The following is a 21,170-nucleotide window of genomic DNA, read 5'->3' as shown; positions in this document are numbered from 1 at the left end:
GGAATTCCCACCCCACCCTCTGAACTCCGCGCCAGGTGGGGACCCTGCGCTGGCTGCTGGCACCGGGTGCCCTTGGACCTTCGCACTGAGACTGTTGATCTTGGCAAAGGGTCCTTCAGAAGAAACGGGGCAGGGTCACGGCATCAGAGTCCGGCGGGACGTTTGGCCCAGGTGGGTTTATTCTCTACCCTACCCCCAGAGCCATTGCAGCCCCGCGGCCTCGTCTGGGTTTTGATCTTGGTTGGTCTGAAACACAACCCCCCTCCCACCCATCCCTGGGAGGTTGGATCAGCTGTGGGGCTGGGGTGAAAGGATCTCACCGACAGTAGGGCAGGGTGTCCCGTCGCAGCCAGGGGGGGCAGGCTCATTGTGGGGAGTGGTGTGTGGCTTTTAAAACACTGCTGTGCCCCACCCCAGAGGCAGCTGCATTTCCATGCCGAGTGGAACGATCCCTATATAAACAGCTGCTGGGCCTCACTCCAGAGGTGGCTGCATCTCAGCACCGGGCGAGGAATCCTGGTACAAATGGCCCAACTTCAGAGGTGGCTGCATCTCAGTGCTGGGCAAGGGATCCCCGGTACAAACAGCTGCCATGCCCAACCCCAGAGGTGGCTGCCTTTTGGTGGTGGGTGGGTTATCCCGGTTTGTAAAACACCTCGGGATCCTTCGGGAGCTCCAGCAAAGTAGATGGCTGCTGCTGCTACTATTCATTCGGTGCTGCTGGGGGGGGGGGGGGGGGGGCTCGCCCCCCAAACCCCACCTCCTGCTAAGCCTTTGCCTTCATTTATAGCTTCTCAGTCGCACTTACGTCAAACGGCCTTTTAAGAGCAAAACGCGGCCCCTTTGGGTCTGAGTCACTCCGCACGCGAAGCGCGCGAGGGCTATAAATACTCCAGCCATATGCCTCGCCTCCTGGCCGTGGGGGCCAGCTAGCCTGTGTGCGTCCCGTCTCCCTGGGTGGGCTGCAGGAGGCACGCCAGGACCCCCATGCTGAGAGCCGCTTCGGGCAGCTAGGGAAAGGGGCCGAGGAGGCTTCGGCGGAGAGAGGAGATGCTGGGGCTGGGACAGGGACGGGAGCTGCTTCCTCTTCACCAATGGCTGGCGGCTGGGCACCCGGTGGCTAATACCCACCCCTTCCACTGCGCCTCTCACCCAGAGCGCTTGGCCAAGGAAGGGCAGAATGGGGAAACTGAGGCACAGGGCTCGGGGTGTGATTATAGCAGCGGTATGGAGTCCAGGGGTCCCTTGTGCCAATTTGGATTACGTTAGCCCCTCCTCCCCCAACACACGAACCTTGCCCGGGAGTAAGTGAGGGCACGAAGCACCGAGCCATGAGGAAGGAAGCCCATAAGATTACATCATGGGTCCAGAGTGTTGGACTGGCCGGAGTGACCTTTACCTCCCCCCAGCTGCTGTTTACGTCCCCCCTTATCAAGCCAGCCTGCCCCAGGCCCAGTGAGATAAGGGGGAAAACATTGTGGAATCTGGCTTCGATTCACCGCCGGGGTCGGGGGCAGCTGGCCGCAGCTCTCGCTAGGGGGCTGAACCGCAGAACGCTGGCACCGGGGGGGCACGGATGCTGGCGCACGGGCTGGCAAAGGGACGTTCCGAAATCAGTTTTTGGCTTGAATCAGGATGAAGAGTCGAAACGTCCATGGAATGGAAATTCGGGGGCGGGGGGGGGGGGCAGGGGTGGAGGATTTAGAAAGGACCTTTTGGAAACGGTTTGTGGCGACGACGTCGAACCGTTACGATGTTAAACACCCGCCCTCTCAATCGGCGCGGCTCAGGTGCATACGTGATGGGGGCGCGGAGAAGCGAGGAGAGAGAGAGAGAGACGCCTCTTCGGAGATTTGCTGTCCCCGGCGACGTGTTCCCCCGAAACCTTGGGACAAAGCAGCTTTTCCTCAAGCCAGCCGGGCCTGTGAAATGTGAACCTCTGGAGACGCCAGCTTCCTCCATCAGTCAGACCCGCCAGCCAGGATCCAGACTAGGGGGAGCTGGAAGGGGGCTTACACCCTACCCCGGTCCCAAACGCAGGAGCAGGGGCACGGAGAAGTCACACGGAGAACTGCAGGGGAGAGCAGACCCCAGCCCTGTGCACCGGCGTGGGCTCGCCGGCCCTGCAGTGATGCTCTCAGACCCCGCTTCCCTGGCTGCTTTCGCTGGCCTGAAGCGCTCGCCCCCCCCGCACCCAGCTCATTCCCTGGGCTGGAGGGTGGCAGGCCAGGAGCCCAGCAGAGCTGGTAATGTGGCTGGAAACAGCCCCCCATCCCGGGAGGGGTGCAGTGCCGCCGTCAGGACAAGGCAGCTGGTGGCAAATCCAGCTCAGAGGAGGGAGCCCGGAGCCAAGCCGCGCCAGGCGGACCTCGAGCCGGTGGGAACGGAGCGCTGAGGCTCCGGAGGGGACTCGTCGGGTCACCCCCACTCGGGGGCCACGGGTGAGCTGCAGACCCAGATCGGAGCATCTGTCCTCAGGAGACTTGGCTGCTGGGTCAGAGCCTGGCTCTCTCTCAGCCAAGAATCGGCTGGACGGCGTTTCTTTGCTCAGGCTGGCAGCTCTGCAGCCCTGGCAGGACTTTTGCCCCCCCGGCTGGCTTGGCACCCCGCGATGTGCTGTTTGGGTGCGGGAAGGCGAGTTAAGCAAGTGCCGATTGGCACCAGCGCCGGTCGTCCCTGCTACGCCCCCTCCCCGCCCTCGGCCGTTAGGCTGCTGAGAGCCAGAATACACAGCCCGACGCTCCAGGGCACTGCCCCGCCGGTGGCGACCCCCAGGATATTTGCAGTGGAAGCAGAGCGCGGGAGCCTGCGGCAGGGCCCGGGCCACCTGAGACTTCAGAGATGGTAGCAGCCTCTTGAGTGAGGTGACCAGATGTCCTGGTTTTATAGGGACAGTCCCGATATTTGGGGCTTTGTCTTATATAGGTGCCTATCACCCCCTCCCCCCCCCACTGGTGATCTGGTCACTCTACCCTGGACTAGCCCCCAGCAGCAGACTGGGAATTGGGACAGGCCATGCCCCTGATGGGTCGGGGCTCGCCACGCCCCAGGTGCCACGGTTGGTTAGAGGCTCAGTTCGTGGCGGCCCTGGGGTGCTGCGCTGAGAGAGACATGGGAGGTGCACCCGGCGACTCCCGGCCCCACTGCTTTGCAGAGGATTGCGGCAGGCGGCATTTTGCAGCGGGCCAAACGGCAGGGGCTCTGCCGGCACCCGGGCCGGTGGCTGACGGGAGCGATTCTGCCTCCAGCTGGCCAGGGCCACCCTCCCACCGTGCACGCGTGGCCAGCTAAGCTGGGGGCGTCCCTCAACTCTCGCTCGTGGGTGTGAGCCGCTGAGAACGCCCCTGCCCCTGGGCCAGGATGTGGAGGCACAGAAGCTGGCTGGGCCAGATCTGTGCCACTCGGGAACGCCTCTCGTTCGAGGGCATCCTCGGCGAGCCAGGCCTGCCGGCTTTTCGGTGGCTTTGCACCACGGCAGCCCCACAAAGGGGCAGGGGGCAGGACCGAGCCCTCTGTGTGGGGCTGGGGAGGGACTCGCTGACTGGCTAGGCGGTCACACATACAGATGCAGCCTTTTATTGCGTGCACACGACAGAGGTTGCCCAGGGAGGAAGGAGCAGACGTCTTAAAGGGTCACCCACGGGCGCCTTACGGACAGAGAAGCTGGGCCGCGTCCCTTCCGTCGGGACCAGCCCCCCCACACTTCGCCCGCTTGCCCCAAACTGCTGCTCCTCCTTCTGCTAACCCTCCGCGAACTCAGCGCGCTCCAGCCGCCCCCCCCGGTGGCAGCTCAGCTTCTCTTTCCCAGCGATGTGGTGCGACCCCGTGGCCCCCGCCCCGCTCAGCCATAGATTCAGAGCTCCCAAGAGGACCCTTGCGGTCCTCTAGCCCGACCCCCCCGTGTAGCAGCTTCCCCACGATCATTCTTAGAGCAGATCTTTTGGGAAAACATCTGGGCCCGAATTAAAAACTGGTCAGCGACGGAGAAGCCACCAGGGCCCTGGGTAAATTGTTCAGGGGTTATTACTCTCCCGGTTAGGAATTTACACCTTCTTTCCAGTCTGAATCTGTCTAGGCAGAACTGGCTGCTTCTCTGGCCCTGCACGGCATGGGCTGGAAGGGGGAGGCTGCTCTGCCTGGCACTTAGCACCGTAGGGGGAACGAGGGGGTCGCGGGCGGGGGGGTGTCTCTGTCCCGTCCCAGCGAGAGGGAAGAATTGCTCAGTGCCCAGGCAGCGGGTTAGGTGCAGCCACATGTGTCCACAATCATGTCGGGGATGTCGGTCTTGACCACGTTGCTGTCCTGGTCGTAGTAGAGCAGGGAGAGGGGCCGGCGGCGCGTGGGGACGCAGCAGGAGTGGAAGGCGGCCTGCGCGCTGTTGGCTTTGATGAGGTTCAGGACGGCTGTGTGGAAGGAGGAGGCCAGGCCGGGCATGCTGGCCACGTGCGTGGGGCAGGGCCCCGTGCAGTAGTTCATGCGGTAGCCCTGCGGCTGGATGATCCAGTCCTGCCAGCCGATCTCCTTGAAGTCGATGAAGAACGGCTTCCTGCAGCACGTCTTGGCTTTGCCATTGCACTCGACGGCCCGCCGGCGGATCCGGTGCTGGGGACTGACCCGGGCCTTGGCCACCAGGAACGGCCGGCGGGAGTCACTGCTGCTGAGGAGCTGGGCGGGTTCCTGGCTCCCTTCCAGCTCCAGCTCCACCATCAGTCGCTGGCCGCCTTCGCTGAAGACGCTCTGGACGGCGGCCCTCACCTCCACGGCGGCCCAGCCTCCCCGCCTCACCTCCAGCTGCCGCCTGCCCACCAGCGTCAGGTTGGCGGCGCCCGGCTGGGACAGCAGCAGATTGGCCATCACCCTGCACGTGCGGCTGCTGCAGGCTGCCCAGAACACGTACATGTCGGCACGGAGGATCTGGACCCGTCTGTCGGCATCCAGGGTGAAGTGGAAGTGCAGACGTGTCCCGTTGGGGGCTGCAGACAAAGTGACAAGGGGCGTTAGGGAAGGAAAGAGGTGAGTTTACGCGGGGCTAGCCCAGCATCAGAGGGGCGCACAGACGACCTTTCTCTTGGGGCCGGGGGGGAGGGAGAACTAGACTAGAAGAAACAGGAATCATCCGGAGACTTCACCCAATCTGCCACTCTAAATGCTGTATACAAACCCTGGAGCAGTGTGGGGTGGGAAGGACTTCAGGTGTCCTGGTCAAATTCCAGTTGGGTTCATCCCACTTTCCTGTCCTAAATTCCCTTTGCTGGTAGAGCTGGGGAAAGAAATGGGGCCCAATCTTCAGCTGGTGTCAATCCGCATTGACTTTAATGAAGCGACACTGATTGACACCAGCTTTCCGCTTCCTGCTGCCTACATTGCTGTGCTGTGTTACTGTGCTGTTTTCTCCCACCCCAGAGGCAGCTGCATTTCAGCAGGGGATGATGTGCTCCTTGCGCATAGCTGCTGTTCCGCGATCCTTTCGGAGAAAATGCCACCTTTAAGTGTGAGGTCATTCTTCTGCCGCTACAGATCTAAATACGAAAAGGAAAAGCCCTTTCTTCACGTCTCGCTCTAGAGGGTGAATTGATGGGTTGAGCCGTGAGGCCGGTGCACGGGCTCCCTGCAGCCATGTCTTTGTGCTAGGAGATTCTCTCTCCAGGCCTGGATTGGCCGTCTCATGGAGGAGCGCTGTTTTAAGGATGTAGCGTGTCATTCCTTCGGACAATGGGCTGGCATATCGCTTAGAGGCCTGTGACATGGCACGGGGTCCAGACCTACCGACACAATGCCACAGAGGCTCCCTGGCAGACAGCCCTTTCCAAAGGCAAAGTGACATCCCTGGAAAAACACACCCGAGGGCCATGCCTGGGCACCACCTTGCTGGCCGCACTTTAGACAGCTCTGTGCCCAGCCGAAACCGTCTCCAACAGACTCCTGGGTCTGATGCCAGCCGGTGAGTTAAAAAGGCAGGCGCGAGTCAGTACGTGGCTTGGAGTCTGCTAAGGAAAACCCCAAGACTTCAGGAAACATGGCTTCTCGGTCTGTCCCTGGTAGAGAGGTAGCCGGTGCGGTGGTGTTGGCTTTCACTGGAAACACAGATCCAAAGTCCTAATCACCATAGGTGCTACAGAGCTGATGGCGCTTTTTAAATATTAAAGGATCTACTGTGAGGGTGGGGGTGTCAGCCCTGGGGCACCAGCTAAATTCCACACTATGTAGTCGCTTTTTATCCCAAGCACCCGCGACTTCAGCTGGATCCGTTGATCTTCACCTTCTCCACCTGAGAACCCTGTAATTCGTACTGCTGAGGGAGAGCAGGGGCTGTGTTCCACCCCAGAGGTGGCTGAATTTCCACAGAAGTGGAACGAACCCAGTTTTAATACGCATACATCGAAAGATCCCGTAGCACTTTACAAACGCCGCGCGCTCAGGCCTGCCCTCTAAAAATGGAGCTGCATCTGGGGTGGAACGCAGCAGCTGTTCCGCAGCGGCACACGGCCGTTCAGGGAAGGAAGGCGAGAAGGCTGTGAAATCTGGCGGAAAGTAAGTGCCCGTGGGCGTGTGTGAAAATCCCTGCGCGTACAAGAAGTGCCACTGGCTTTTTATTTCATCACGAAGTCAGCAACGCTAGCGCCCCCCTGCACTGTCTCTGCAGAACTACACGACATCCTCTCCAGCCTAGCTTTGGGCTAACGAGTCCGAGGGATTTGCAAGTACCATAAAGCACAGGGGAAAAGTCCCGTGAGTGGGACAAAAATTCAACTAAAAAGGCCACATTCACCTTGGCCACCTGCCCCTGCCATCTCCAGGGGCTAGCTATTTCTGTTCCCTGGCTGAATTCTCTGCTGCTGTGAATGGGACCAGCCCCCCAGCAATGGGCTGGAAGGGACCTCGAGAAGTCAGCAAATCCAGCCCCCCGGTGTGGTGGCAGGACCCAGTAAACCTAGACCAGCCCTGACACGTGTTTGTCCAACCTGGTCTTAAAAACCTCCAATGAGGGGATTCCACAACCTCTCTTGGGAACCTGTCCCAGAGCTTCACTGCTCTTATTGGTAGCGAGCTTCTCCTGCTATCAACCGAAATCTCCTTGCTGCAGACACAGCCCATTACGTCTCTGCGCTGCCTTCCGTGGACATGGCGAACAATTGGTCACCAGCCTCTTTATAACAGCCCTTCACGTGTTGGAAGACTGTTTTCAGGTCCCCCCTAGTCTTCTACATGGCCCGGTTTTTTTAAACCTTTCCTCACAGGTCGGGTTTTCTAAACCTTTGATCGTTTTTTGTTGGTCTCCTCTGGACTCTCTCCAGTGTGTCCACATCTTTCCTCAGGAGTGGGTCACAATACTCCGGCTGAGGCCTCCCAAACAATGCCATGCAGAGGGGAGCGGTTACCCTCCATGTCTGACATGCGACACTCCTTGTTAATACCTGGCAGAATGACATGGGCTGTGTTCACACCTGCAGCACGTCGCTGACTCACATCCAATTCGCAATCCGCTACAACCCTTCCCAGCTGTACCACGGCCTAGCCACTTCCCCCCCTCCGGTGTGTAAGCGGGCACTGGATTTTTCCTTCCTAAGTGAAGTGTTTTGCCCCCATTTTGAATTCTAGTCCTGCATGGCAAAGCTTGTGACGCCTCCCAATGTGATGTCATCCGTAAATGTTATCAGCGCCAGACCCCGGAATGACCCTGCAGGACCCCACTAGACACTCCCAGTTTGACAGTGACCCATTGATAACTACTCTTCTGCGTTTGTTTCCCTGCTGTAGGTTAGACGAGGTAGGCTGGATGTAAGTGCACGGTGGGAGCTACCAGCGGCTTTTGCTCCTGACCCCTCTTAGAATTGCATTTCCAAAGCAATGCACAGAGGGGTTTAGCTGTGCGATTTTTATTCACGACAGGGGTAAAATGCCCCCTATGCAGAGGTTTAAAAAGGCCCCTTTTGGGGGGTGTCTCTCTTTCCCTTGATGAGCCCCTACAGCACCCCTTGTCCTTTGTAAACCCCCCAGATGCATGTCTGTAATTACCCACCAGGAGTCTTTTCATTCTGCTCCGCCCATGAGACCATACAGACCTGGCTCAGCAAAGCTGAGAAGCTCATATTCTTGCTCATCAGTTTCGGGGCTCTGGCTTGGGTCTTCGTGGGTGCTTGGCCTCTCCAAAGCAACATCCGGGTTCATTTGCATGCCACGTAGCCTCCCCAGAGCTGTCAGGAGCCCCATGCTGGTGACCGGCTGGGTAACATCAGGTCGGTCCTTCAGATGCAGTTTGGAAAGAATACTCTGCTTTGCTAACTCAATGAGAAATGTTTTCTGCACCTCTGGGTCCAGGGCTGCCATCCCGCAGGCGGGGCATCTACCTGCACTGGGCTCGGCAGCTCCGAGCAGCGTTAAAAGCAGGAGGGCTTGCACCATGCCCATCTCTTTCTGATCCCCGCAGGCAAAGACCGCAGGGAACCAGCAGGCTGATGTCCTCCAACAGCGCAAGGTCTGGTACCACAACAACGAAGCTGGGCTCCCGTCTGGAAAAGGAGCCGCTCAGAGTCAGAGCTGGGAGGGTAAAAGCGGAGGTTGCGTTACCCTGAGCCAATTTCGCAGCCCCACTCCCGGATTACCGAGAAGTCTCGTTTCGCTGCCGTTGACGCAAATATTGGCTGATCCCAGCTCAGATAAACACCCCTCTGATCCCGCAGGAGCGTTCCCGTAGGACGGACTGGCTGCCAGACAGATTTTGAAGGCTTTAAGGTAGACCTGGGGGTGGGGGGAGGTGAGTTTGGAGTCCTGGTGGATTTGGCTGGGTTTTGTGGTTTAGCAGCCAAGATAATAATGAAAAAAAGGCTGAATCCACGGCTGATTTGGGACCGAACACGAGAGTCATTGCGTGACTATTGCATTTGCATTGGGATAGCGGCTGGGGGTGTCAGCCAGGTGAGGGCCCCATTGCGCCAGGTGCTGCACAAATGCACACAGAGCATATGACAATCCCTCCCCCAAAGAGCTGGCAATCTGTGTACGGCAAAGAGTTATGGGCAGGCAGCAGCTCCCAGCCTAGGGGACTGAGTGGCTGTAGCTCAGAGGAGGAGAGCTATTCCCAGAGCTCAGGCCAGGTCTGTGGGGTGTGATCTGCGACTGACAGAGCTGTGTCGCTGAAAGCGCCTAGTGTAGTTGCAGTTATGCCGGCTCGACTGATAACGGTACAATCTGCGTCCACACTAGAAGCGCTTTGCCAGGACAGGAGGCTGGTATAGGTCTCCTAATGGAGGGCCACGTCTACACCGTGGGAGCTACAGCGGCACAGTTATGGGCACCAGAGGGATGGCGCCGTGGGGTAGAGACTCCCTACGGGGGGATGGAGCGGGTTTTCCTGTCGCCGTAGAAACTCCACCTCCCCAAGGGGTGGCAGCAAAGTGGACAGAAGCGTGGCCCTGGCTGTGTCTCCAGTGGGGTGAGAGCAGCAGCAGCACAGTGTGAAGCTTTCGCCCTCCCCCCCCCCGGGGGCAGGGCAAGAACTGGGTCCGGCGGCTTCCATTTTTCCATCAAAACACATTTCTGACCACAAATGACTTTTTCGGGGGTGGTTTTTTTATTGAAAAAAGATGGAAACAGGGGCTGGGGCAGGGGGGGGAGGAGTGGTGGGGGTGGGAGAGTGGGGGGCTGAGGGAGTGGGGTGGGGGGCTGGAGGGGTGCAGGTGGGATAGTGGGGGGCTGGAGCTGTGGGGATGGGACAGTGGGGGGCTGAGGAGGTGGGGGTCACTGGAACCGGGATATGGGGGATAGTGGGGGGGCTGGAGTGGTGGGGGTGGGACAGTGGGGGGCTGGGGGAGTGGGGGAGGAGGGGCACTGGGTGTTGGGACAGTGGGGGGCTGGGGGCGCTAGGGGAGGGGGCACGTGGAGGTGGGACAGTGGAGGGAGGGGGCGCTGGGGGGGGGGGGGCGGGTCAAGACTTGGGGGCGTGACCCCGCTCGAGGGCTGAGCCCCGCGCATGGGCACGGGGGGGGACGAGAGGGGGGCGCGTTCGGGTGGGCGGGGCCCCCTCGCCCCTCCCCCTTGAAGGTGGCGCGGGGCAGGCGGGCTCCGCCTCTCCGGGCCGGCAGGGGCCGCTGCGGGGCCCGGCGGGCGCGTCTCGCGGTTGCTCCTGGCAACGCGGCGGGGCCGGCCTAGGCGGGTGGTGTTGCTGGTGGGGGCGGCCTGCGGCCGGGGCGCGGCGCGGTGACGTAGCGCTCACGTAGCGGTGACGCAGCGCGCACGCCGGCAGGGGGAGGGGCCAGCAGCTTCTTTCCCCTTTTTTTTTTTTCTTTCTTTTTTTTTTTTTCTTTTCCTCCTTTTCGGTTTTTTTTCCTCCTTTTCTTTTCTCCGCCCGCCCCCGGCCCCCCCCCGGCACCGGCCCCCCCCCCTCCGCGGCACCGACCCTCCCCCGCCCAGCTCAGTCTCCCCGCCCCCCTCCAGCGGCACCGACCCCCCCCCCACGCCTCCACGCCTGCCCCCCCCCGCCATCCCGTCCCCCGTCCCCTCCCCCACCCGTTCGCCCCCCAGGAGGGGGGCCAGGCCCCGCTTGGAGGAACCCCCCCTCTCCGCTCGGGGGGGGGCAGCAGCAGCGACCAGAGGGGGGGGCCTGACCCCCGGGTAAGTCGGACTCTCCCCCACCTCCTGCTCCGGGGGGGTGGGGGGGCTTTATTACCCTCTGCCCCAGGTGTGTGGGGGATGGGGCTTTAGCTGCCCCCGAAGTTTGGGGCCCGGAAGGGGGTGGGGGAAGGGATTTAACACCCCCCCCCCGGATTTGGGTTGAGAAGTTTGGACCTGGGTGCGGGGGGGGGGGGAGCAGGAATGACAGCAGCCCCCCCACCCCCCCTCCCTAGCGGGGTGCCTGGGGGGGGCGGCTGACTGAGTGTGGGAGCTGGGGGCAGCTCTGGGACGAGGGGCCGCTGACACCCCAGGTGCTGGGTCAAAGGCTGTGGCCAGCCCCTGTCTGTGCCGAGGGGGCTCAGGGCGCCCCCCTCCCCGGGCTCGCTGCTGTTTGTTTGGGGAGGTTCTTGGGGGGGGGTGCGAGGGGTAAATTTGCAGGGGGTTCTCTCATCTGCCACCTTCCTGGGGTCTCCCCCCCTTTGGTTTGAACGTCCCAGGCGAGCTCCTGGCCCTTTGGTTGGGGCTCTTGCGTCTCTGGCCACCTGCAGCTTCTGCGGGCGCCAGGAGCCAGCCGGAGGCTTGAAAAACTTCATGTGGCGGAGAGCTTGTAACTGGCCACCTGCCCGTGCACGTCTGCGGGCGGTCTTCGGTGGGACCGGGGTCTCTGGCGGTCAGAGGTAAAGGGGACGTGTCTGGGTGGGACCTCGGGGCAATAGGAAAGGCCCAAAGTTGGTGGTATCTTTGGTGGGGTGTCTTTCGTCTCTTTCATCTCAAAGGGAGAAATTAAAGATTGTCAGGCGCTATGAGATCTACTGGTGAAAAGGGCTCTAAAAGAGAGAGGTATTGTTGTTATTGATTGCTAGTCACAAACTACCTGCACGCAGCACGTGCGAAAGGCAGCCAGCCGCCTCTGAGCTGCTGGGCAGCAGCTGGCGATATGGGAGAGGAATTCTGGGCCTGCAAGTGGGAGCGAACACCCTGTTCTTATGACAAGCACGAGCGGGTCTTTAATATTCTTACAGACCAGGGCCTTTGCTTTTAAGAGCTCCTCTGAAAAACACCAACCCAGTAAACTTCCTGGGACTTGGTTTCCTTGCCGTAGGGTAGAAAGCAGGCCAGGCCAGTGGTCTATATTATATAGGCCATTGTCTTCTGTCTGCCCAACTCTGGATGCTTCAGGGGGAGCTGCAGAAGTCCCATAGTTATAGAATAAGTTGCTCATAAGGGATATTTCATCCAAACTGCTGTCACTTAGCCGTTGTCGTGTGTCGTGTAGCAGGTTTTTATCCCTTACATTAAACACGGTATTAAACAAAGATTGTAACTGATGCTATGTTCACTGTCCATATCCAGTCCTCCTCTGAATCCTGCTATGAAGATGTCTTTTGGCAGTGAGTTTTGCAGGTTAATAATGTATTGTATAAACATTTTTCTTTGATCAGATTGAAATTCATTACCATTCAGTTTCATTGGATGAGTCCCCGTGATCCTGTGTTAGGAAAAGGTGTATCATGAATTATTTTATTAACCTTTATTACGTCCTCTTCTGTTTCTTTTCTGTCCTAGCGTCTCTTGAACCATTGCAATCTTCTGTGGAAGTCTTAGGCATCTGGTTGTTTTTGATGCCCCTCTCCAAAACTGCTTCCATTTCTGTTTTGAAATAGGGTGACCAAAACTGAGCCTGAGGATATAAGGCCCAGACCGCTGAGCCTGTCTCCATGGTTTTTTGAGGGTCTTGGCAATCTCCAACCTTGCAGAAACAACTTCTAGGAGGCCAGTTGCCCTGGGCTGTCCAAAGAGTGCCTGCACTTGATTTACGGTGAGTGTCCTGGGCGAGGCCATGCTGGCTGCTGGAATGGTCGGCCAGGCTCTTGTGACATTGCCATAGGATTGCAGTCTCTTCATGACACGGGATAGACTTGATTTCTGTCCTCCCCCCCTTCCGTTTATTGCTCCTGCATCGTACCTTAATGCAGGCAGCTAGCCTAGTTGCTCTTGAGCTGAGGATAAAACATAAACGTGTACATAAAGGCCTTCCTAGCTTCTTTTTTATCTGAGTGGTGTCTGGGGCTGCACTTTGTGCTCTGTGTCAGACCTGTTGCTTTATTACACCTTCTGTGTGCTGGAGGCGCTCCTGTCACAAGGCCTTTTCTCCTCTAGTTCTGTGTCAGGAGATTCCTGTCTTATCACTTTCATACCTGTGGTTCGCCTAGGCTCCTAGCTGCAGCCAGAACGCCTCGTGCTGGGATCCCCTCATGGCTTGCAAGCTAAATAGGATCTGGTCAGTGCTTGGGAGAACCCACAGTAGCACGCAGGCAGTAGTGTTGATGGTTGTTAGGTGTGCTTTTCCTTTCAAGTTGGTCCTGAACCAGTACCCCTGCCTGGTGCTGGGGAGCTGTTGAAGGGGCTATGGAACTAAAATCCAGGTCAAGATTTTCAAAAGCTTCTAATATTTGTGGCCTTTAAAACTCCGGTGGCACTCCCCCTTCCCTCCAAACATGGGGTGTTCAACTGCGTGTTGTGACCAAATTCCAGCATGGTACAGGGGACGTGTCTGGGTGGGACCTCGGGGCAGTAGGAAAGGCCCAAAGTTGGTGGTATCTTTGGTGGGGTGCTCCCCAAGGTGGCTGCATTTCAGTCGGGGGTGGGAGGAGAAGTGATACCTTTGGGATACCAGTATGCAAACCACCTGGCTATCCTGGCATGTTCTAGCTCTGTCTGATCTCAAGGCTTCTGTAGCACCTATTACTGTAGCTATTATGCTTAGCTTAGTGCTTGATCTAAGAACTGGTCTACACTGAAAACTTACACTGGCATAGCTAAATCTCCCAGGGGTGTGAAAAATCCACCTCCCATGAGAGGTGTTGATGACCTGGCTGCTGCCTCTTGGAAAGATGGATTAACTACAGTGACAGGAGAACCCCTCCCGTTGCGGTAGTAAGTGTCTACACTGAAGTGCTGTGGCTATAGTGTTTTAGCCTCAGTGTATGAAAGGAGGTATGTAAACGTACTGCTTTTCTCATCAACATTTAAGGCTGAACTTGGAGCATTCTTTTTAGCTGGCTATCTGCTGTGTTTGTGCGGTGTCTTAGGCCTTGTCTACACTAGCACTTATGCCAGCACCTTTTTTGTCCCTCAGGGATTTGAAACCCCCCCCCCCTCCTCTCTCCCCCAAGCAACATAAATTTTGCCAGCATAAGCGCTTGTGTGGAGAGCGCTGTGTTGGTGGGAGATGCTCTTCTGCTGACATAGCTACCACCGCTTGTTTATGTGGTTTTGTTATGTCAACAGGAGAGCTCTCACCTGTCGACGTGACGTGGCTACACAAGCCCTTATGCAGGCAAAACTTGCGTCGCTCAGCAGTGTGCTAGTGTAGACAAGGCCTTAGCACCCACAGAAAGTGCCCTGAAAACCAATGAGGCATGCTTATTTCTAGCCAGGAGCACTCATAACCCAGTCTCCGTTCCCTTTGTAACGGTGATGGCTGGGGAAAGGAGCCAGAGTGAGCTTTGGAGATACCTCGATGACATGCAGGAGGCTAGTGAAAGTAGAGTGCCAGTTATCCAGGGCAGTGTTTGTTTTTGTTAGGATGGAAGATGCCAGTTCAAGTGGTGGCTGGAAACAAGTCTCGGGTTTAGTTTAATTGTAATGTTTCTTCGGCCATTACTCCTGGAAAGAGGTCCCATTAACTTCAGGGTAAGGGCTGAAGGGTTGACCCTTATGTTTGCAATCATCTTGGCAGGTTTAAATGCCCATCGCATCAGACCTTGGTAGCCAGTCATTGTGTTGGCTGTGTGAGAGGGGGTTCCTGTCATTCATTCTGCCTTTGGGGTTCAGAGCAGCCTCCTGTCTGTGCCATCCAAAACATCCTTCCTCCCCCACTCAGGAAGCCACCTGCTCTTCACTCTTCCCCAGTGCTGCTGGCCCTATGCTCTGACTTGCATTGTCTGAGTGACATTGCAAGCGCTGGTGGGTGAGCTCTTGTCCTCCTGGGGTCGCTCAACAACATCAGTTGTAGTCAAATCCGAGAGCCACCCTGCTGACAATCTCCATGCTCGGCTCCGACCCAGCAGCACTGCCAGGGCGGGCTGAGGGCGAGAAGGGGGCAGCGATGGAGGGATATGAATTGGGGGCTCCACTGCCAAACTCTGGAAACCACAGAGACCTCTCTCCAATTGCCATCAAATTCGCTGAGTTTATGTCCTCCTGCGTCCGCATCACTCTAGCTCCAGGGCTGTCTCAGAAAATAATGCCGAGATGAATTCGAAGAAGCCAGTCGTGCGGGTCTCTAGTTAGCAGAAGCTGTGCATCTCTCTTAAGTACTTATCTGGCCCATGTCACCCCAGTAACTCACAGTTTTTACTGCATTTGTCCTCACAGCACACCTGTCAGGCAGGACAGTGCTATTGCCCACATTTGCACCTGAAATGTGTCTGAGAGAGGCAGGTGCAGCTCCTGTCCTGCAGTGTGTACTGAGATGAGCCTCTTGCCCGGGGTGGGAGGGAGCTGGGCTCCCAGTTGTCAGTGTTTGGAGCACGAGACCAGACTGGGGTCTTTGTGGGTTTAAAAATATTTCTGACTCTGTCCATTTGGTGTTTACTTGCTTCCCTCCCTCGGATTCCCAAGGGCTGGTGAAGCCCTGGCCACCTGCCAGAGACACTGGAAGTCAACCTTACATCGGTGTCCTTGGTACACTCAATGGGAAGGGTTAGCTTCCTGGACATGGCTGCTCCCTGACTTCTCAGGGGGGCATGGGAAAAATGTCCAAGGAGGTTGCATGGGGATGAGATCTCCCCCAGTGCTTGGCATGTAGCTGTCAGCTCTTTGGGGCTATACGTGGTCTGGAGTAGCTTCCCAATCATCCTCGTTATCTCGGACCGCTTGGTGCTAGCTCTTTCGTGAGTCACCTTTCCCTAACCTGCCTCCCAAGGAGGGTTCCAAGGTCATGACCTGTCTTCCATTGTGGGCTCTCACACAGACCCGTGTTCTTCCCTCCTCTGTGTGGCTGGTTGCAGCTCTTTGCATGAGTTTCCTGGGAGGCAGGAGTGACGGAAGGCGCATAGCCCTGCGAGTTACCCCATTCCTCCAAAGGAAGCTTCCAGCAGTCTTAAGATGTCAGATTCCCAGGACTCAACGGAATGGTTTGGTGTTGGGGGAGAGTTTTTTGGAGGAGCAGGATCTTTCCTTGGGATCCAAGGAGCAGCCACCAATGGAGACATACTTCCCTGCTAATCGTGCTGGGGAGACCGACTCTGGTGCTCCTAGAAGAGAAGCAGCACCTAGGAAACAAGGGGGAGAATTGAATAACCGTTGCAGAGTTAAAGTTTTAGTAACAACCTGCAGGTTGCTCCCATGTTTGTGAGAATGTGACTTTTTCCTGCCTGTTCCGTTCTTTGGCACAGGTCCCATATGGGACCGACGCACACAGGAATTCTTCTCTTCCATCGCTCTGGGGAGCAGCGTTGGTGTGTTTCAGTCCCCATCCCACTTGCCAGAAATGAAACAGACGCGCACACGTGCCTGTCTGCAAATCAAAACACAGCTGGCCGAGCTACTTTTAGGCCTCCCAGCCTTCATGCTCCCTTAACCGTTCTCTGTGTAAAGAAATTCCACCCGTGGCTGGCCTTGGTTCAATCTGCCTTGTCTCTGATGCCAGCTGAAGTGGTCTTGTTGCACCTGTTGCCTTCACGGTTGTGAATTTAGCCTACATTTTCAGTCTCGCTTCGAGAATTCAGGCCTACTTTCTCTAACCATTTTAAAAAGTTAAGATCCCTCGCTGCTTTATGCACTCCCCTCAGATCCATTCTCCTTTTTCTGCCTCTGTTCTATCAAGTATGAAAGGCATAACCTCCCTGCCTCTCCTCTTAAATTTATGTTGGCAATCCTTAATTAAGTCATGGCTTTGAATGTCCCCAGCACCTTCCTTCAGAGCAAAGCTAGCAATTTGGCAGTTTGCAGGCTATTTGCCTAAATCCGTTGTTAAATGCAGATGTTCTGTCAGAGTCTCAGCACTCCATCTGGGCCTCCTGTATTTTCAAAGAGCCGTTAAATGTATTTGCAGAAGATTTCCCCATCTTTTTCACTGCCTCCTGTGGAATGCAAGAGTGGGATCCATCTGGATCTAAAGTTGTGGCAGCTTTCAACTGTTCTCTCTCTTTTTTAATGGAAGAGAATTTAGATGCTGATGAAAGGTGCTAGGTTGACAGCTCTGGGAGATTGAATTTCCCTGGCCACTGAACTGGCACTGCCAGTTTTGAGTGGCAGCTGCACCCACCAATAAGCCAGGACTCCAAACTTAGGGGGAATGTAGGAGTGAGGGGATCAGTCTCCAGGCCAGTTCAGCCACTGGCTGATCTGAGACCGCTAGCTGTGATGGTGGATTTCTGTGGTGCGGGCGCCTCTTCCTCCAGGAGCTGCATTGAAATCCTCTAGCTACTTTCATGCAGGCCACCGAATAGCCGTTAGAAAGGAAAACACGCCATTCCTTGGATTTGGTTCCCTGTGCTGACCCATTCCCTAATCCCTCCCGCTCCCCAGCCAAGACCTGGGGCTGGATTGAAACAGGTGCCCTACAGGTGAAGCATATGCCTATCAGCCGACTATCCCCTCCCCTTCAGCTGTTGCCATTTCTGTTGTATTCTTCCATTCCATTCCCTGCACAAACACCGAGACAAAATGCTGAGCTATTTAGTAACATTGGGCAGTAGTTCAGTCAGCGGCTGTCTTCCCACGTGGGGTCTTAGTGAGTTGTGGTCACTCTCTCATTGAGGTGTGACATTTGGAATGGATGATTGGAATCCTATGTCTCCGTGCCCCCTGGCATTCCTGTTTTATCCCATGGGAATATCCAGTCCCCTTTTTCTCTTATCAATTAATCACCTGGCTGATTATCAGCTGACTGGTGTGCTCACTGGCTGAGTCTTTGAGGACGTCTCTGTCCTTCGTTCCAGAAGTTGAACTCCCGGAGAGTCATTCTTGACTCTTGGCCAGTGAGCAAAGGTTAGAAAGACAGACGTGGTTAGAGATAAAAGCTCCAGCTCGCCATCCCACTGTTGGAGTCCTGCCGAGGCACTGGAAATCCTTGCAATGGAACAAGGCAGCAAAGAAACCCGTTTAGGACCAGAAAGTTCAATCGTTGGGGGGTTTTTTCCATTCTGATAATCAAGTCAATAAAATGGGGTCAATCTACCTAATCGCTCCAGCCCTGCATTTACACAGAAGGCTTGCCCCTATTATTATTTATTTATTTGCATTGCGGTAACATGGAGGAGCTCCATTGTGCATGGCGGGGTCAGGCGTCAAACTCTTCCAAGCTCCCCGCCGGGAGGCGCCCTTCACAGTAGATTGTGTAGATGTCCAGAGTGTGACTGGGCAGCCCTCTGATCTCTCCTGAGTGCGGAAGATAAGTACGTGTGGATGCACCAAAATGAGGTGTGCCTCGCTGCAAATTGTATGGCTGTGGGACCTCCCTCTTCTGTCTTACAGGAGGAATGAAAGAGTTCATTGTGTTGGCAGTGAACACATCTTCCCTGGGCATCTTGAGTTCATCCCTCACTGAGATGAATGGGGTGGGGGGGCCCTTCGGACCTCTCCCGGCTGTTGTTCCAGGCTCTCTGCACGCTCCGCTCTGGCTCTGGATTGGTTACCCTTGGCTCACATCTTTGACATTTCCTTTGCTGCCGTGACAGCAGAGATGCAGGGCTTTGTCTGCACATGCATTTGCAGCAGTTGAGCAGCGAGAGGTGAGGTGGGGCACCTGATGTAGTTAAACCAGCGCAGCACGGTGTGTGTGGCCTACATTGACTTAAATCTGTCTCACTTCCACTTGAGATGCGAGCTAACCCTATGTAATAGACATGACAGGGGGGGCGTCTACACAGCAGTTAAACACCTGTGGCTAGCCTGGGTCAGCCTTGACCACTTGGGCCACACTTAGCTGCATCTTAGCCAGAGGGAGAGTGCAGATTGGGGCTGGGTGACAGCCTGAGACACCTGGGCCTCACAGAAAGACTGAGAAGCCTGTTTGCGGGAGTAGCCCCAGGATCCAAGAAGGCTCTGTAGTAGGGGCTGGAAGAGGGGCTGAAGCAGTGAGGGGGCTCCAGGGAAGGAGCCTAGGAAGTCAGTGGACAAGAAGCTGGACATGAGTCAGCAGCGCACCCTTGTTGCCAAGAAAGCTACTGGCACATTGGGCTGCATGAGTAGGAGCATTGCCAGCAGATCAAGGGAAGTGATTATTCCCCTGTTTGGCACTGGTGAGGCCACATTTGGGGTACTGTGTCCAGTTTTGGGCTCCCCAGTACAAAAAGGATGTGGCAGGGTCAAAGGTGCCATCTCCAGGAGAGCTAGAGGTGAGGACCCCTACAGCGCCATGCCCTGACGCCAGGCGGTGTTGGAGCCGCGTACACTAGGTTTAATACGCTGCGCTGGTTTAGCTAAATGGGGTGTGACATCCTCCCTTTAGTTACGCTGGGGCAACTTTGCTTGTCTTGCTCTGTTTTACTGCAAGCTGAGATTCTGGAGACGAGGGCGCTGGTGTATATTGTGTAAAAAGAGCAAGTTACACTGAGGATGTACTCAAATCCAGTGTGACCGATTTCTCCTCTGTGGGAAGCCCACCTGCAAGACTCTGGAATTCTGCTGCTGCTCAGTATGGCGGGGGGTGGGACGGGACTGGGGGGGGCTGGTGGAAGTGTCTGAAGAATTCAGTATAAATTAAACAAACGTCTGTTGTTGATTGCCCTCCAATCTAGCCACCAGGAGCTGGCTGATGTCCTCAAGGCATACCTCCCAACATGTCAAGTGGCTAAAGCGGGGTGTATCCTGCCCTGGGGGTGGGGAGGCTGGGGAGGGGAGATGGGAGGCTTGGGGGTTGCAGTGAACCCCCCCTGCATTCTCCGTGCAGCCAGGGCTGCGATAGGTCCTGTGGCTCCTGTCCTTTGGGGCTGGCTGGGCTCGGCTCCCCGCTCTACGTAGTGCAACGTGGCCCTTGACACACAGACCTCAGGTTTGGCCCAGCCGCCCGAAGGGGGGGTGGCCAGGCCCAGCGTGAGTGAGTGTCACTGTGATACTGCGTGCCAGGTCCCAACACGACTTACTCAGATCTGTATGTGCGCAGGGGCCGGGCCAAACCTGAGCAGTGCTGTGACCTGATGCATCATGGAGCAGAGAGCCCAGCCCAGCCAGTCCCATGGGACAGGAGCTGCTTCAACTGGGATAGGGGGTTTTGGGGATCACAGCCGGCCAGTCCTGTGAAACCTGGGACTGTTGAGTGGCACATGGAGGTGTTGCAGCAACAGTGTGTCTTGAGAAGGGATTGGAAAGAGCAGACAGCAGCAGACCTATCAGTCAGTTCAGGGAGGAAGGGGCTGTCTGGAAGAGAGCGTGGAGAGGTTTGTGGGAGAGGCAGACAAACTTGGGTGGGGCTGGCCCTGATGGCAAAGCAGGGGGATGGTGGATGAGAGACCGTCTCCCTCTGCCTTTAGCCCCCACTGACTGTCACGTTCCCCACCGCTTCTGGCTTCTCTCCATGATATCCAAATTCCCTCGTCTGCATGCAGATGCTTTTAGTTCCCCTTATAATAGCGACACCATTTGTGCTGTTATATTTAAGGTTGTGTCATCACTTCCATTATAAAACACTATTTTCAGGGGGAGGTTTATAATTCAGCCATTAAAAAAAAAATCTGCCTGTGGGCTGGAATTCAGAGTCAGGATTTCACCTAGCGTCTTTTAAAATTTGGTTCCCTTTTCTAATATTCTTGGCTTTCTTACTATATTTGGCCAGGGGCTCACAGATCAAGAGAAGAGTCTTTGAGAAAGGCACACCAAAAATCTTTTGAGCGCCACATATTTTCGCCTACTGGCAGGGGAAGAATGTGGTATGCTTTCATGCAACTATTTTGGGAGTCAGTTTGACTTGGGCAGAGAATTTTGGGGATAGTGTGGATGGATAATTGCCCACACACTGTATGTTTGTTTGCTTGTGTTTGTATGTGGAGTATTTAATGACCTCATTCTCATTATTTAATCTTAAACTTTGAATGGCTCAATATGCATTTTAAGAAGCTCTAAAAAATTTTTTTTGGAACATCAGAATTCCTCTTTTTTGGCTTCCTCCTCCTTGCTCATTCTTATACCTACTCTGGGCATGTCTATGCATGAAAATTGCACAAGCTTTAACATGATTTTACACCTGTTTGGTTAAACTGATGCAAAAGGCTTGACACTTTTCAGTTTAAGCCAGGCTTATTGCTGTTCGGTTTAAGGCAGTTAGGAATGGGGTTTGAGATCAACTGAAATCAGGGATTTTGCCACCAGTTTAACTAATGGCTTGTTGACATGATGAGATAATTGCACTGGTGTCATCATGTATGTTGGCTTTTAAACCAGTGTCGTTAATCTGGTGCAGAAGGCTGTGTCAGTGTTCCTAATTCAGCGTAAGAGCGAATTATTTGGTTTAGTTAAACCTGTTTCTGATCGATCAAGGATCTGTTTTCACTGTAAGAAACCCGTGTGCTAATTTGATGTAAAATCCCAGTGGAGACAAGGCCCAGGTAGTT

The 21,170-nt window shown here is 55.9% G+C and overlaps 2 protein-coding genes across 9 annotated transcripts in view; one reads left to right on the top strand and one right to left on the bottom strand.

Moving 5' to 3' along the window:
• Nucleotides 1-4,239: 4,239 nt before the first annotated feature.
• INHBC (inhibin subunit beta C) lies at nt 4,240-8,409 on the bottom strand. Its single transcript, XM_067529724.1, has 2 exons — nt 8,055-8,409; nt 4,240-4,973 (listed from the first exon to the last, which is right to left on the bottom strand). Exons 1-2 carry the CDS (start codon nt 8,407-8,409, stop codon nt 4,240-4,242), a joined length of 1,089 nt encoding a protein of 362 aa, XP_067385825.1.
• A 212-nt stretch (nt 8,410-8,621) lies between these two features.
• The window catches only part of R3HDM2 (R3H domain containing 2), a 94,781-nt gene continuing 82,232 nt past the window's right edge, over nt 8,622-21,170 (top strand). For 5 of the 8 annotated variants that reach the window (XM_067529473.1, XM_067529476.1, XM_067529474.1 and 2 more), the window contains exons 1-2: nt 10,478-10,611; nt 12,276-12,430. The gene's annotated coding sequence lies outside the window, so the exon portion shown is untranslated. Of the gene's footprint in view, nt 8,734-10,477; nt 10,612-11,235; nt 11,289-12,275; nt 12,431-21,170 lie in introns of those variants that run through there. The other 3 variants (XM_067529470.1, XM_067529471.1, XM_067529472.1) reach the window with 3 other exon arrangements.

Source organism: Emydura macquarii, unplaced genomic scaffold (assembly GCF_026122565.2).
Source record: "Emydura macquarii macquarii isolate MOO-44397 ecotype Brisbane River unplaced genomic scaffold, CSIRO-AGI_Emac_v2 contig_2994, whole genome shotgun sequence".
In the NCBI taxonomy this organism is placed as follows: Eukaryota; Metazoa; Chordata; order Testudines; family Chelidae; genus Emydura; species Emydura macquarii.
The sequence above is the reverse complement of the archived record's forward strand: the minus strand, read 5'-3'. Positions and strand labels throughout refer to the sequence as shown.

What these genes read in the sequence shown, in the direction of transcription:
- INHBC (XM_067529724.1), bottom strand. Translation starts at nt 8,409, where the DNA reads ATGGGCATGGTGCAAGCCCTCCTGCTTTTAACGCTGCTCGGAGCTGCC. An exon ending in TGCTGAGCCAGGTCTGTATG is followed by an intron (nt 4,974 to 8,054) that starts GTCTCATGGGCG and finishes CTTTGTCTGCAG; the next exon opens with CCCCCAACGGGACACGTCTG.